Source organism: Natrix helvetica, assembly GCF_964273705.1.
Source record: "Natrix helvetica genome assembly, chromosome: Z".
Classification (NCBI taxonomy): domain Eukaryota; kingdom Metazoa; phylum Chordata; class Lepidosauria; order Squamata; family Natricidae; genus Natrix; species Natrix helvetica.
In genome coordinates this window covers 30621927-30636621 of record NC_138554.1, presented here as the reverse complement: position 1 = coordinate 30636621, position 14695 = coordinate 30621927, and the positions used below count along the sequence as shown (strand labels likewise).

Sequence of the window (14695 nt, the reverse complement as noted above, 5' to 3'; positions counted from 1 at the left end):
TTATTGGACCCGTGTCCCTCCTGGCTTGTACTGGCATCCTGGGAGGTTACGCGCGACTGGCTCCTGGGCCTGGTGAACGCCTCGTTGGGTGAGGGGTCTCTACCGGCCGCCTTGAAAGAGGCGGTGGTGAGGCCCCTGCTCAAGAAGCCTTCCCTGGACCCAACGGACCTAGTCAATTATCGTCCAGTCTCCAACCTTCCTTTTTTAGCGAAGGTTGTAGAGAGTGTGGTAGCACAGCAGTTCCCATGTCACCTGGAGGAAAATGATTATCTAGACCCGCGCCAGTCCGGCTTCCGACCCGGGCACAGCACGGAGACGGCCTTGGTCGCATTGGTTGATGATCTCTGGAGGGCCAGAGATAGGGGTTGTTCCTCTATCCTGGTCCTATTAGATCTCTCGGCGGCGTTCGATACCATCGACCATGGTATCCTGTTGCACCGGCTAGAGGGGCTGGGAGTCAGGGGCACCGTTTTACGGTGGTTTGGCTCCTACCTCTCTGGTCGGACGCAACGTGTGTTGACAGGGGAGCAGAGTTCGACCCGGAGGCCACTCACATGTGGAGTGCCACAGGGATCGGTGCTCTCGCCTCTCCTGTTCAACACATATATGAAACCGCTGGGCGAGATCATCCGTGGTTTTGGAGTGGGATATCATCTGTATGCTGATGACACTCAGCTATACATTTCCACTCCGAACCACCCCAATGAGGCCGTCGAAATGATGTCCCGGTGTCTGGAGGCCGTACGGGTCTGGATGGATGGCAACCGACTAAAACTCAACCCTTCCAAGACGGAGTGGCTGTGGCTTCCGGCCTCCCAGTTCAACCAGGTGCTTCCATCTCTGGCCATCGGGGGCGTCCAACTAGCCCCCATGGAACAGGTGCGCAATTTGGGTGTCCTCCTGGATGCCCGGCTGTCCATGGACAACCATGTAACAGCCGTGGCAAGGGGGGCGTTCCATCAGGTCCGCCTGATGCGCCAATTGCGCCCCTTATTGGACCGGGATGCCCTACGCACAGTCACCCATGCGCTAGTGACGTCTCGCCTGGATTACTGCAATGCTCTCTACATGGGGCTTCCCTTGAGATGCACTCGGAGACTACAGTTGGTCCAGAACGCGGCCGCGCGGGTGATTATGGGGAGGACTAGATACTCCCCTGTAACACCTCTCCTGCGCGAGCTGCACTGGCTGCCTGTGGTCTACCGAGTGCGTTTCAAGGTTTTGATTATGATCTTTAAAGCGCTCCATGGCACAGGGCCTAGTTATATGCAGGATCGCATCCTGCCCCACACATCCCTACGACCAATTCGCGCACACAGAGAGGGACTTCTCCGGGTGCCGTCCGCCAAACAGTGTCGGGGGGCGACACCCAGGAGCAGAGCCTTCTCTGTGATGGGCCCAGCCCTGTGGAATGACCTCCCCCGCGACATCAGGATTACTTCCGATCTCCGCTCCTTCCGTGTACAGCTGAAGACCCACCTCTTTCAATTATCCGGCCTGGCTCAATCGCAATCGTAATTTTCCCATTCCTCCAAACTGTTTTTTAAATTGTCCTTAAATATTAATTTTTTGGGTTTTACAATTGGGGTATTTTAAAGCTGATTTTTAACTGTCTATTGATGTAATTTGTTTCCTCCTCCGTGTATGTATGTGTGTTGTGTATGTAGGTACGTTTGGTGTTGTTATATATTTTTTATGTTTTATGCTCCATTGTACGCCGCCCCGAGTCCTACTTGGAAAGGGAGCGGCTAATAAATCCAAATTTATTATTATTATTATTATTTATTTTAACCTGATAGAAATCTACCAGATTTGTTTTATTTTTAAAAGCTGTAAATTGACCTACTTTCTGGGAATCCGCTGATTTTTTTTTTTAGAAATATATATGGACCACATTACATAGCAAAATGATAAATAAGCTGATGGTGGAGAAATTGTTTTGTTCTGAGCAGATACAAGGAGATTTTAAGTTAGTTACGGAAATTTCTCCTTTCCCACCCTTTATCTGCTATCTTTCCAGAACCTGATCCCATTTGAGGCTAGATCTTTTGGATTTCATTACTGAATGTCATTCCATTTCCTTTCCCTCGTGGAATAATATCCTTTGTGAGCCTACCGTTCCTGTCCTATTGTCTCCATTTATTCCTACCCATTTACTGAGTTCATGTTTATGTTCATACTTACACCTGTTATCTTTTACATGTTTGACAAACTAAATAAAATAAAATAAAATATTCTTTTTGAAGATAGTTTTACTGTTTGTAGTTTCTGACAGGGATCTGGCAAAGAAGTTTGGAGTTCCTACTGCACAGAAAGTAATAATATTCTTCTTTCATCAATGCTCCCCTTCTTAAATATAATGGTATTCAAGTTTGGCCAGTCTCAGAAGCTAAGTAGAATTAGACCCAGTTGGTACTGGGGCAGGGGACCATATGTCAATCCAGACAGTCAACCATCTCTATAATGTCAGGCAAACTACAAACACCAGGAATCAAGCTTAACTAAGGATATATTTACAATTTCGAACTCTCATATTGGTTCATGAGGTTTTTTTTTTTTGATGTTATAGAAAGAGTTTAATGAATTTAATTCCAAGGGATAGTTAAACTGTCCTCTTGTAATATCCTGCAGCTATTCTATGTATATGCCTTTCCTTTGTTATGGTAAATAGTACTTATCATCACATGAGAGAATGTTTTCACTCAAGTATATACAATACTAATATTCTGTAGTACATTATAACATGCACTAAGTTTATCATTCCAAGGTTAACATTCCAAAGATGCTATCCATCTACTATTCTGTAATGCATGTGGAAATTTAACAGTTGGTTGGTGCTTAAATATTAATGGGTTACAATAATTCCATCCATACTGTGAAAAGCTTCCCTTGTTGAAACTTTCATGTCAAACAGTCATACCAAATGTAACACAACTCTCAGTTGATGAACTCACCCGAACACACAACACCAGCATCTTCTCCATGATGGCAATCATTGTCTCCCAAAGGTCTTGATGGGCATTGATTGAGGGAGCTTTCTGTCCCTATGCATCGAACTTCATCCATCCAGATGCGACCAGTTCCTCGCCCAAAATTGGATTCCCTTGGTGCTGATATTGCAGTTGCACAGCCCAGCTGCCGGCAGACAACACGGGCATCTTCTATGCCCCAATTATCATCACAAACAGTACCCCACAGACCACTGTGGAATACTTCCACTCGCCCTACACAGCGACTTGAACCATTCACCAGGCGAATGTCTATTGGTTGTGTAACAGTTGGTTGAATAGTCACAGCTAAGCCTATAAAAGCCAAGTTCACAGAGTGGATTAATAAGGACAGGACAGGATAGTTAAAAGAAAAGTGCTTTGAGAACATAGAAACAGGAGAGAAGAAAGAACATATGGACAAAGATTTGAGAAGCATTTACTGAATCAGAAGAATAATATTCTTTTTTCTTCCTTCAATTGTCCAATTCTCAAAGACTACCAGGACAACCCTCTGCAGCTCTCTGGGCAGGGTTTTTTCACAAGTGGTTTGCCATTGTCTTCTCCATAAAGGCAAGAGAAAGTGACTGGCCCAGGGTTATCCAGCTGACTAGGTGAGACCAATACTTCTTCCACCACCTTTGGTTGAATGCAAATCTTACTACTTATGCTCTCAATCTTATTTCAAAGCTTTGCTTTTACAGAACCATTTTACATTCTCCAACTCTCCCGCTGAAGTCCTCAAATCTTCCTTTTTGATAAGATTTGGATTTAAAATATTTCTTTTTCACTTTCTGGAGAGAAGTAATGTAATTGTTAAATATTTTTATGACTATTGGAGTTCTGATATTTATTTATGTCACTATATCCCACTTTTATTATTTTTACAAATAGCAAGGATGTGAACATATCCAACATACTTTCTTCAGGGGTGGGGTCTTACATGTGAATCCTTTTAGGAATGGGTTATCTGCCCAGTTGCTGGGTAGGTGTGCCCACCTAGTCGGCCTCCTGCACCATGGTAGGGGGGTTGCCCTTCCTGGGGCTTTGGAGGCTTTCCTGAAGCCTCCGGGGGGGGTGGAAACAGCCGCCCCAGGCTCTGGAGGCCCTCTGGAGGCTGGAAATGACCTTGTTTCTGGCTTTCCCAAACTTATGGTAGGGCCATTTTTTGCCCTCCCCGAGCCTCCATGCATAGCCTACACTTACCTGCAAAATGGGCAGGCGGAGATGCCTGTGAGGGTGGGCAGCCAGGAATAGGATTTGGGTGTTCTCTGAACTGCACAGAATCTTAGCTAGAGGTTCTCCCAAACCCCTGCGAACCACTATCAGCCCACCCCAGAGCCTTTCTTACTCTTTATTTTTACCATCACAACAAACCTGTAAAGCGGTTTGGACTGAGAAAGAGTGACTGGCCCAAGATCACTTAGCTGATTTTCATGGCTAAGGCAGGACTTCAACTCACAGTCCCCTATTTTCTAACCTGGTGCCTTAACCACTAAACCAAATTTATTCTCTTTTAGTGTATTTTTGGTCATTCAAATGTATTTCTGTTGTTGCCAAACTGTTTTGAAAAAATCATTATTATTTTTTTACTTAAACAAAATAAATAAAATTATTAATTTTATTTTAATCTTTTATGGAGCCTTCCATCTCACAACAGGTTCTTGACAGTATACTAAATCCATTATAATAAATACAAAATCATTCTTCTCTGATTAAACAGTAATTACCAAAACTAAACTACACCATTAATGGTGCTTACCTAACTGCCTGGTCCAAAAACTTGAAATAAATGTTTTACAGAATATTCTTTTGGCTAGTTTGGGTCTGTTAAATAATGCTTGGAGTATAAATATCTTAAATAATTATAAAGTATAGGGGTGAACTAAATGTACTAGAGGGCATGAACTCTTTCATAAAAATAATATCATGTTTAATCTTACATGTGAATCCATTGTTGGAACTACTTAGTCCGTATAACATGAACAATTACAAAAATAAAATGCAACTTCTCAAAAGTCCATTGCTGAACATTGCACTGCAAAATACATATTTTCTACATATCATTTTAGAAATAAGTGTTTTAGTAGAACAACCCATTCCATTCCTAACTCATTGTCATACCATGAAAATTCTACAAATCTAGTTTGCATCCCTGAGTTCTATTGGAATATGACAAATCTCAGCCTTTGTATGTAAACATTTTGTTTTGTTCAATGGTAGTTTTGAGAACTATGCATTTCTAATACACTATTTTCCTATTTTAATTTTTCATTAAAATAAGCTGAGCCACTCTAGCCAATAATACATTTTCCTTTTTCAGAAACCCATCCTGCTTACTACACTTTTTACACAATAGGTTTATGTATTCTAACATCAGAATATTCCAAAATATAAATGCCTGATTGGCTCAGCTCTTCATCCTGCTTGCATCTTTCCAGTCCCTTCCTTTGGTTTTTTTTTTTTTTTTTCATATACAGTATTTTTGAAATAGTCTTCCATGACACTCAACAGAAAAATATAGGCAGCAAAATGGGGATCTAATTTCCTTCTCCCATGTCAAAACTATGCAAAGTACAGGTGTAGCTTAGAAGTCAAGACAACCTGAATCTTTCTTATTCCCTCTTGTTTATTCCCAGACAAACTCTTGGCCCGAAAATTTGATGATTTCCAAAGTCAAACTTTTCCAGTCTCAGAAAAATCTGGCTTCACATGATATTGATAGTGTCATAGATAAAAAAACACAACTTGTTTAATGGGATCTGGAATGCCATCATGAGTCCTCCCCCCACTTTATTTTATACTAATTTGAATTGGAGACTTCTTAATACCTACTAATAATATAATTAATGAATTCTAGTTTGAGAGGCAATGCTGTCTCTCACCACCTGAATGAGGGACTCTTACTAACTTTAAGAATATAACAAGTAATTGAAAAGGGATAATAATAATAATAATACAATTGTTCTCAGCACAAAATTTGAGCTACATCTCTTTCCCTCCCTTCCCTTGAATATAATCCTCTAAATGTGTCTACTACAAACGGGCTGCATTCAGTAAGAATTCAAATGATGGTTCTGAAGTTCAAGAAAAGGCTCCAGCAGAACCTGTGAACAGTCTCAGGAGATACACAGTTAATAATCATCTGAGGCTGATCAAACACAGGTACCACCTAAAGAGCCGGAGTACAGATAATGATGACATATGGCCTCTCAGTCCCTGCACCTGATGACTGGAGTGAGGAGCATAGAAAAGACATTCTGTGAGGCTCCTTGCAAAGTAAAGGCATACATCTCTTGAATAAAGGCAGCTGGCTGCAGCCTGATTTAAGAGGTAGCCCTGACCCATGATCCCTTGTTGGAATCAACAGGTGTAGTCTCCAGTTCTTGTGTGAGATTTGTTTGCATTTGGCCCACCTCTGGACTGATTGATAACCTTGACATGGCTCTTGGAACTCTGGACTAGGTTTTGTTGCTCTATATATTCTCGTTAAAAGCAAAACCACTCAGTAAGCTTCTTTCTGCTGTTATTTCCTGATCTTGCTAATATGTCAATGTATAATTGAAACCATAAACAGGACATTGCTGAAATGAATGCAGATAATATATTGCCACCAGGCAGATTTCTTGTCAGCCCTATGTGACAGACTAGACTAAGAAATAAACTTCATAGAAGAGCCTGATGCTGGGAATGATTGAGGACAAAAGAAGAAAGGGACAACAGAGAATGAGGTGGCTGGATGGAGTCACTGAAGCAGTCAGTGTGAGCTTAAATGGACTCTGGCTATGGTAAAGGACCGGAAGCCTGGAGGAATGTTGTCCATGGGGTTGCGATGGGTCAGACACGACTTCACAACTAACAACAACAAAACGTCTAATAAACTACTTCCATTTAGATTGGCTACAGTAACATAATCTTCTTTTATGTACATGTGAATTAGGGAGATGCCTGTCTGAGATTTTTTTTATTATAATCCTCCCTCATTATTTGGTTTTAAGCACTGTTTCCCTTTTTGCTGCTTTGGTAATGGATCTTCCCTCTCTCCATCCAGGTCATACTTTTTATTCTCTGCACTATTATACCAAGTCCCATGTCCTCCAATGAATTGAACCAGTCTGCTTGCCACTTAACCTGCCTCTTCCCCCTTTCCTCCAACAATTCACTCCTTGAAGACTGGGAAAAGAAAGAAAAAATGATCATTAAATTCTGGGGAGTGATGAGATAATTCAGTTATCTAAAAATATTCTGTAGTATGCTTTCATTTGAAAGTAATCTTTCAGAATTATTTCAATCTGCAACTCTCTTCAGGTTGAAAGAATGTACATGTTTTGCTAAATTATACTGGCAGAATCACCCAATAGCACAATCACGATTGCCTACACAGGTCTCTTGTTTCTAGAGATGTTAGTTATAGCAAAATGTGGCTTTTACTACTTTGTAGATCCTGGCATGACTCAATGTGAGCAGATGTAGATAAATGTAGTTGTAATGTGACCTTGGATTTCCACCTCCCCTTCAAGCCCCCTACAGGTTATTGCCATTCTAATTTTAAGAAATACAACAAAGGGATTGATTTCATAAGGATCATTGTTTGTACTGGGGTTAACCATGGGTTTGTATCCACAAGTTTCATAATACCCTGATAATTTCAGTAGAAATATGTGTGTGTGTAACAAAGTCTATATGTTTAAATGGTCAGTGAGATGGACAAATAACATTCTGCCTCCTTTTCCATTCTACAGAGAGTCTGATAATAGCTGTAGATTTGTTAAAAGATTTGACATTAAAACTCTAGATAGGACTGCTGTGCAAAAGACGGATAATAGACATATTTAGAAAAGTTAACTTCTGGGTGCCCCCCCCCCCCTCAAAACTTGAGTGCACAGTTGGCCAAAAACTCTGAAATGCTCTGTAAGAACTAAGAGGTGTCATAGAGGACAGTTTGAGAGAAACTAGCATTAGAGAAATTTGCCATTAGTCTTAGCTCAAGAATATTCCCTTTGAAGCAACCTTATGAAGATAATGGCCTTTCTGGGAAAACCAAAATAGTACACAGTGATGAGTTAAATGGCAGTTATTGAACTTTGGAAGAATGATTCAATATGTTAAGTTTGAACTGCAATATCTATCGCAATAGAGCAACAAAGCAAACAGAACTCAGTGACAGCCCAAATCAGTTTTACTGGTAATCCAAAATTAGTTCTTCTCTAGCTCTCTTTGTGCGTTTATTGAAAATAACTAATTAGCATCATAGAGGTTCTACTGTTTTAATCACAATCCAGATAAAAATTACCTGCCTCTACTATTTGAAAATTCCCATCGACCTTGGTCAAAGAGACTAGATGGTTTTTTTTCTTTCTCCCATGTCTTTCTTTTAATAGTTGGGATTAAAAAGACTCACAAGGGTGATGATCTTCAGGTTTAGCATGACTCTATAGTCTTAAAAGTTGGTTTTGCAAGGCAAATTTTCATAATCTCACTGAATTTCTAAGAAAGGGCTTGTTTCTTGGAAAATTTAATCATGAAATAGAAAATGGAGAATATTGCTCAACAATCCTAACTGGTTTGCTCTAGGAGAGAGAAGTTGCTTCAAAGATCAGCTACAAGTACTAATATTGCTTGGTGCAGAGTCAGAAAATTTCCATGCAAGATTGGTAAACATTTGCTCTTTTTCCTGTTGATTTCAAATCTTCATCTCCCCTTTTTTCAAGCAACAGCTACTTATAATTACAGGCAAGAGTGGTGCTTGCAACTAGACATCTTGGATGTATTTCTTCTACACCTTCTTTAGTTGAATTGCATATTTAAAGTATATATGCATGTCTTTAGTGACCTATCTGTAGTGAAAGTCTTGTTCTCTCCATGTTTCCAGGCTCTTAGGGAATACTGAAAGGGGCCTAGGAAAATCACTCTGTATATTACTTATATGCAGTCTGATTTTTAAATTCCCTCAAATATTCATAAAGAGATTGCACTTTGATGATAGTTCATATCCTGATTGAAAGCTTGAAGAATTTCTGCCATGAGTATTATATTGACCAGTCTTTTCTGTTATACAAAGGGTAGGGTCTCTTCTTGAACCACCCTAGTTTTTTACCCCTTCTATTAGACCATAATTCATGGCTTATAGATTACAAGGAGTGGCTGGGTTCATGAAATGGATGATAAAATAAGTAAAGCCAACACTATTATGCTTAGAATGATGTATGAACTAGTCTAGGAAAACTGTGATTAAAAAGAACTCATTTGCACCAATTGGTATAATTTAATACTTTTTTTGTAACAATATCGTTAAAAACATAAAGGATCCCTGATTTGACTTAGCTAGCTAATCTGGTGGCAAAGACAACATTGTGGGAAAGACAAATGTTAATGTAAAGCAAAAACAAGTACAATAACGATGAAAACTAAAAAATCATTAGTGGATTTGAAAGCCTCTGTAGTGTAGGGATGTGTCAGAATTTGGGGTAGGAGTAGAAAGTCCCAGGTTCAATTCACTTTAAGCTGTCAAAATTACCGAATGAATGAAAAAAAATGCTATGTTGTGATGATAATATAGGTTAGTGAATAGTACTTCATGCACTCTTAGATTTCTGAATAAAAGGAAGGATATAAATATAAGAAATACTTAATTGAGAAATAACAAAGAGGCAAGGAACTAGGGTCATTCAAGAAGAGTTAATGGGTTTCCCTCTTTTGGTCTATTTTAGCAATGGTACTAGAAGAAAAAAATCTAATAAGATGTTTTATTTGCATAGTTGAGAATGTTTTGTTGATATCTTCAGTTGCCAATTGTCTTCAGTTGATACACATCTTCAGTTCTCTCTCTCTCACACACTCACACACACAAACACACACACAAAGATTTCCTGTTTTGAGTGCAGCCATTGAGTGATCATTGAAGCAATGTATTGAACTTAGAAAGGGAGGTGCCTTAGGAGAGAAATATTGTCCCTGTTCATATATTTTGTTTTATTTGGGATACCCATGCTCATGTTCAAAAATATTTGTAGAAAGCTTTTGTGTCTAGGACCCTCTAGAAAGTTCCAGGTTAGAAAAAAAATGGCATACCTTTTGCTGAAATGCTAAATTTGTTGTAGAAAAGAAGAAAGAAAAGAAAATTTATGTGAAGAAAAAACTGGAAGACATAAGCATTAAGAGGTGCAATACAGTAAAAGAGTCAAAGAGCAGACCCAGAGCCACTGACAAAGTGATTTGAGGAATGTAATCTCATATCAAGTAGAACTGTTGTCTTACATCTTACATCTTTGACAAGCGCACATGAGAAGAAACTTCATTGGCCAGCTTTTCTAAAACCTATGAAAGAAGATGGAGGTATAATTCTTTGCTTCTATGCACTCCTAATAACCTGGGCTAATATAGCAGATTGCAGATTATAGTCTTCAATGAAAAGAATTCCATTTTACAATGAATTGATTTAGACTGATAAAGGATAAAAAAGAGAGAAAGACATGGACTGAGAAAGAGAAATAACAAAAAAGAGAGATATTCTATTTGGCAGCCTGAAAAGAGAGACAGGAGCATTAAGGCAAACAAGTTTTTTTTTCATTTAAACTTTCAATTCTTTTCATATTCTTAGGAATGGAAGTTACTAATACCCATAGCAGACCTGGGGAAGTGCATTTTTATATGGCTAATTTAGAGTCACGATCCCACTTTTAGCTCCATTCCTGGTAGCCACTGTTTAGAAATTATTTGGGGGAAAAAGTAAAATAATAACGTACAGGCCCAACCTTTGGATAGTTTGGCTTGGATATATTTTGTTTGTGAGCCTGTTCTAATTTGGCAACCTTGTAGTCAATGATCAAAGTCTATGTTTTCTTCATCTCCTATTTTTATTTTTATTTATTTATTTATTCATCCAACAGGAAATGTTGCTTGCCAATATTTATCTGATGTCTGGATCTGGGTGGTCCAAGAAATCCCCCCCCAGCTGTTGAAGTTTCACAAGCTCTTATGCAGGAGTATAGCCTTGTATGGATCATAATCACCACTCTTCTCAAAGAGTAGCATGTACTGAAATAATCCTAAACCCCGCCTTCACAACCTACAGTTACTTGCATTGCCAGCTATATGTGCACCTACAAATTGAAAATTAAAATACACACATACTATGGGGTTCTTGGCGCTGAGCTTGGTTGTTTTTTTGCAGACATTTCATTACTCGACTAGATAACTTTTTCAGTGCTAAAAGGGTATAGGATTTGCTCTCTTTTTACATACAGTGGCTTGCCCTATCAGTCAGGTCAAATAGAGAGGAATCACCACCCACTTCTAGCACTAAGGATGTTAGGGAGATTAAGAAGGTGTAACCCTGTACCAAAATCTGCCTCCAATTTTGGAGAGAACAATGAATGGTAGTTTATTTCAAATTGGAAGATGACACAAGGGAATCTACCAATCACTTTCTTTAGATTTCCTGCATGAAATCAGTTGCTGTCCTCATTTCAGGGACACAATGAGATTAATAACTGATAAAGTAGAAAGTCTACTGACATACTTCCCATTGTCTGAGAAATTAGAGGAAAACATATTAAGATGAAGAAGAGCCCTTAGAACTTTAGACATCATGGCCAATAATAAATGACAATATTTGGAAAGTCCTATTTCCTAAAAACTGGCCTCAGACTGGGGTCTGAATCCAATGTATTTGTTTGTTTATTTACATATGTATGTATGTATGTATGTATGTATGTATGTATGTATGTATGTATGTATATTCATGTATGTATGTTTGTATGTACAGGGAGAGCTTAAAATCAGCTTGAGGGAAGGGGGAAAACTTCATTCATTGCCTCCATTACAAGAACTGTGAGATCTAGGTTCCAAAAGACCAGTCAACCATTATTATGCAGCAAACCCTATATCATTTTCTTATCATCAAATTTCATCTGGATTTTTGAAGCCTCAATTATTTTCTCTTCTATATTTATTATCCCTTTCAATCTAATTTCAGTTTCTCCATGCTGAAGTGCAGAAGAACTTCCTCATGGCAAAGCCACCAATTATTTGCTGGTCATTTATCTGGCTGCTGAAAAGTTGGTCATATGCCTTTGTTTCTCCTTCTATCTTCCCAGTATGAAATTTAGACAATATAAAGAGAATATGGATTCTATATGCGAATTATTTGCATGTCAGTGTGATGTTCCCTAAGCTAACAAAGACTCATCTAAACACCAGAATGGTTGTCTGTCAGATCATTAGAAACCACATAGTTCAAAATGGAGAATATAGTCCAAAACTGGTAGCTTAAGACACCTTCTCACATTTTGGACAAAATGCTATTCTACAAAAAAATGGATGAGAAAAGCAAAGCAAAAGAGTCCATGATTGGAATACTTCTGATCCATCTGATCCATGTTTTATTCACTCCAGAGTTGCAAGGACCTTTTCATGTGCTTCTTGACGGTAATTCTAATTTTTAGTGGCCAGGCTCAATAAAAACTTTATCAGGTTTCTAAAAAAAGATATATCACCTAATGGTTAAAACAACTTTATAAGTGCTGAAAGCAATCTTCATTTTAGAATGTATTTATTCCAGAGCTGAGATTTAATAATCTAATCTGAGAATGTTTGTTTAGTGCATTGTATGAGTAATATCACTATTAATATCATTGTCATCATCTTCATCATCATTGTCATCTTTATTATTATCATCATTGAAAGGCATACAGGTAGTCCTCGGTTTACAACCATAATTGGGCACAACATTTCTGTTATCAAGTGAGACATTTGTTAAATGAGTTTTGCCCCACTTTACGACCTTTCTTGTAGCAGTTGTTAAGTGAATAATTGCAGTTGATAAGTTAGTAACCTGGTTGTTAAGTGAATGTAGCTTCCCCCTTGACTTTGCTTGTCAAAAGTTGTAAAAGGTGATCACATGACCTTGGGACACAGCAACAGTCATAAGTATGAACCAGTTGCTAAGCATCTGAAGTTTGATCAGATGATCACGGGGATACTTCAAAGGTCGTAACTGTGAAAAATGGTTGTAAGGCACTTTTTTCAGTGCTGTTGTAACTTTGAATGGTCACTAAATGAACTGTTGTAAGTCGAGGACTACAGGCAGTTAAGGTACAAGAAACTAGTGGAAAGCATTTCTAGGCATGTACTTTTTAAAAAGAACATTGAGAGAAGCTATTGGATCAGACTAGCCTTTATTTAGTAAACATTTCTTTGTAAGTGCTTTGGCAATCATCAGATAATAGATATGCCACAAATAACTCTTCATCCACCTTCTAACCACTTTGGTTTTACCTTGAAAGTTTATATTTTGGTAAATTCCCTTGATTAAAAACATAATAGAAAAGCTAGCAAGCACCAAACCATCCAATAGAAATTAGCTAGTGAGACCAGCAAGTCACCATAAGTTACAGTCATTGACTAGCTGGCATCAAGAGGTCCACCAGAAAAGAGTCGGGAAGTTATCAATAGTCAACAATTAGTTTATTTTAACAACTGGCTTAGATTGATTTCTAGTAATTAAGTACTTTACAGGCAAACACACATATACATAGGTGCATATTGGCAGATGGAGAAGGAATTTGCTCTGTTACCACCTGTAACAGAGGTAGGAGCTGGGGGTAAAGGAATCAACCATCTATTAGCTTAAAATATGTAGAGATTCTCAGACATCCAGATCATGGTTGTCCCAAAGGTGCTTTTTTTTTCAGGAGACAACTGGGCTTTCTTGTTTTTGCTTTTGAAGAATTTTGATTCTCATCCAAGAAGCTTTTTCAATTCTGACAGGATAGTGGGGAATGAAAGGATTTATACTCCTTGCAGACAATTAGGAATCTACATCCTTTATGTAGACAGCTGGTAATCTTCAACGACCCACTAAAAAGATGCCATTTACCAGCTGTCTGCAAGGAGTATAAATCCTCCCATTCCTCACTATCCTGTCAGAACTGAAGAAGCTTTTTGGATGAGAAGCAAAACATGTTCAAAAGAAAAAAACAAGAAATCCCAGTTGTCTCCTGACAAAAAAAAGCACCTTTGGGACATATATTAGCTTGTTGCAGAATAAACACACACAAAAAAGGATTACTCACCCCAGAAACAGGTAAAGAATAAAAGGGTCAAAGTAACCTCTTTGATTCTCTCTCCTAGGTATTTCTCCCCAAAGGGGAGAGAATAGGAAGCCATAGATCCCAATTAGGTAGAAGCAGATTATTCACTTGTTGTAATGAGTGAAAGCGTGGACTTAAACTGCAGCTTGTCCTGATGGGACACTCTCATAGGTCAATGCCACAGGCAAAGGTTGAGAAGCAAAATACCTAGAGGGGGCTGGATGAAACTGGAGGGAGGGGTCTAATCCCTTCACTTGGTGAAATATACTATTTGCCAGTATTGCAGATATTTTCTGCGTATCGGACATTAAGAAACAACTTTCAGTTCCCCACAAATACCAAGAGATGAATCACAGGCGTAAATGAGCGTTGTGTCTCAATTCCAGGATTAGTTTTTGCTGTCAGACATAAATTTTAGAACATGCTAGAAAATGGCAAATGTGTTTCTGGGCATATGAACTCTGCTTTTTCCTCATTAGTAACTAATATATATGTAGGTTTGAGTTCCTAAGTAGAGTTTATTTTCGAAGCAGCTTCTCTTTCCCTCTTCCTATCCTTCTCTCCAAGTAAATTAATGAATTAATACCAAATGGTAGCACTGTAAAGAGTAAGGTT

General features: G+C 38.8%; 1 protein-coding gene across 1 annotated transcript in view; it reads right to left on the bottom strand.

The window, feature by feature from the left end:
• Nucleotides 1–14267, bottom strand: part of LOC309381453 (scavenger receptor cysteine-rich domain-containing protein DMBT1-like) — a 38160-nt gene extending 23893 nt beyond the window's left edge. Inside the window, exons 1-2 of the mRNA XM_081932454.1 lie at nucleotides 14063–14267; nucleotides 2955–3302 (exon numbers count right to left, since the gene is read on the bottom strand). Of these exons, the coding sequence (XP_081788580.1) occupies nucleotides 2955–3302; nucleotides 14063–14156 (442 nt within the window). The 5' untranslated portion in view covers nucleotides 14157–14267. The remainder of the gene's footprint in view (nucleotides 1–2954; nucleotides 3303–14062) is intronic.
• Nucleotides 14268–14695: the final 428 nt, after the last annotated feature.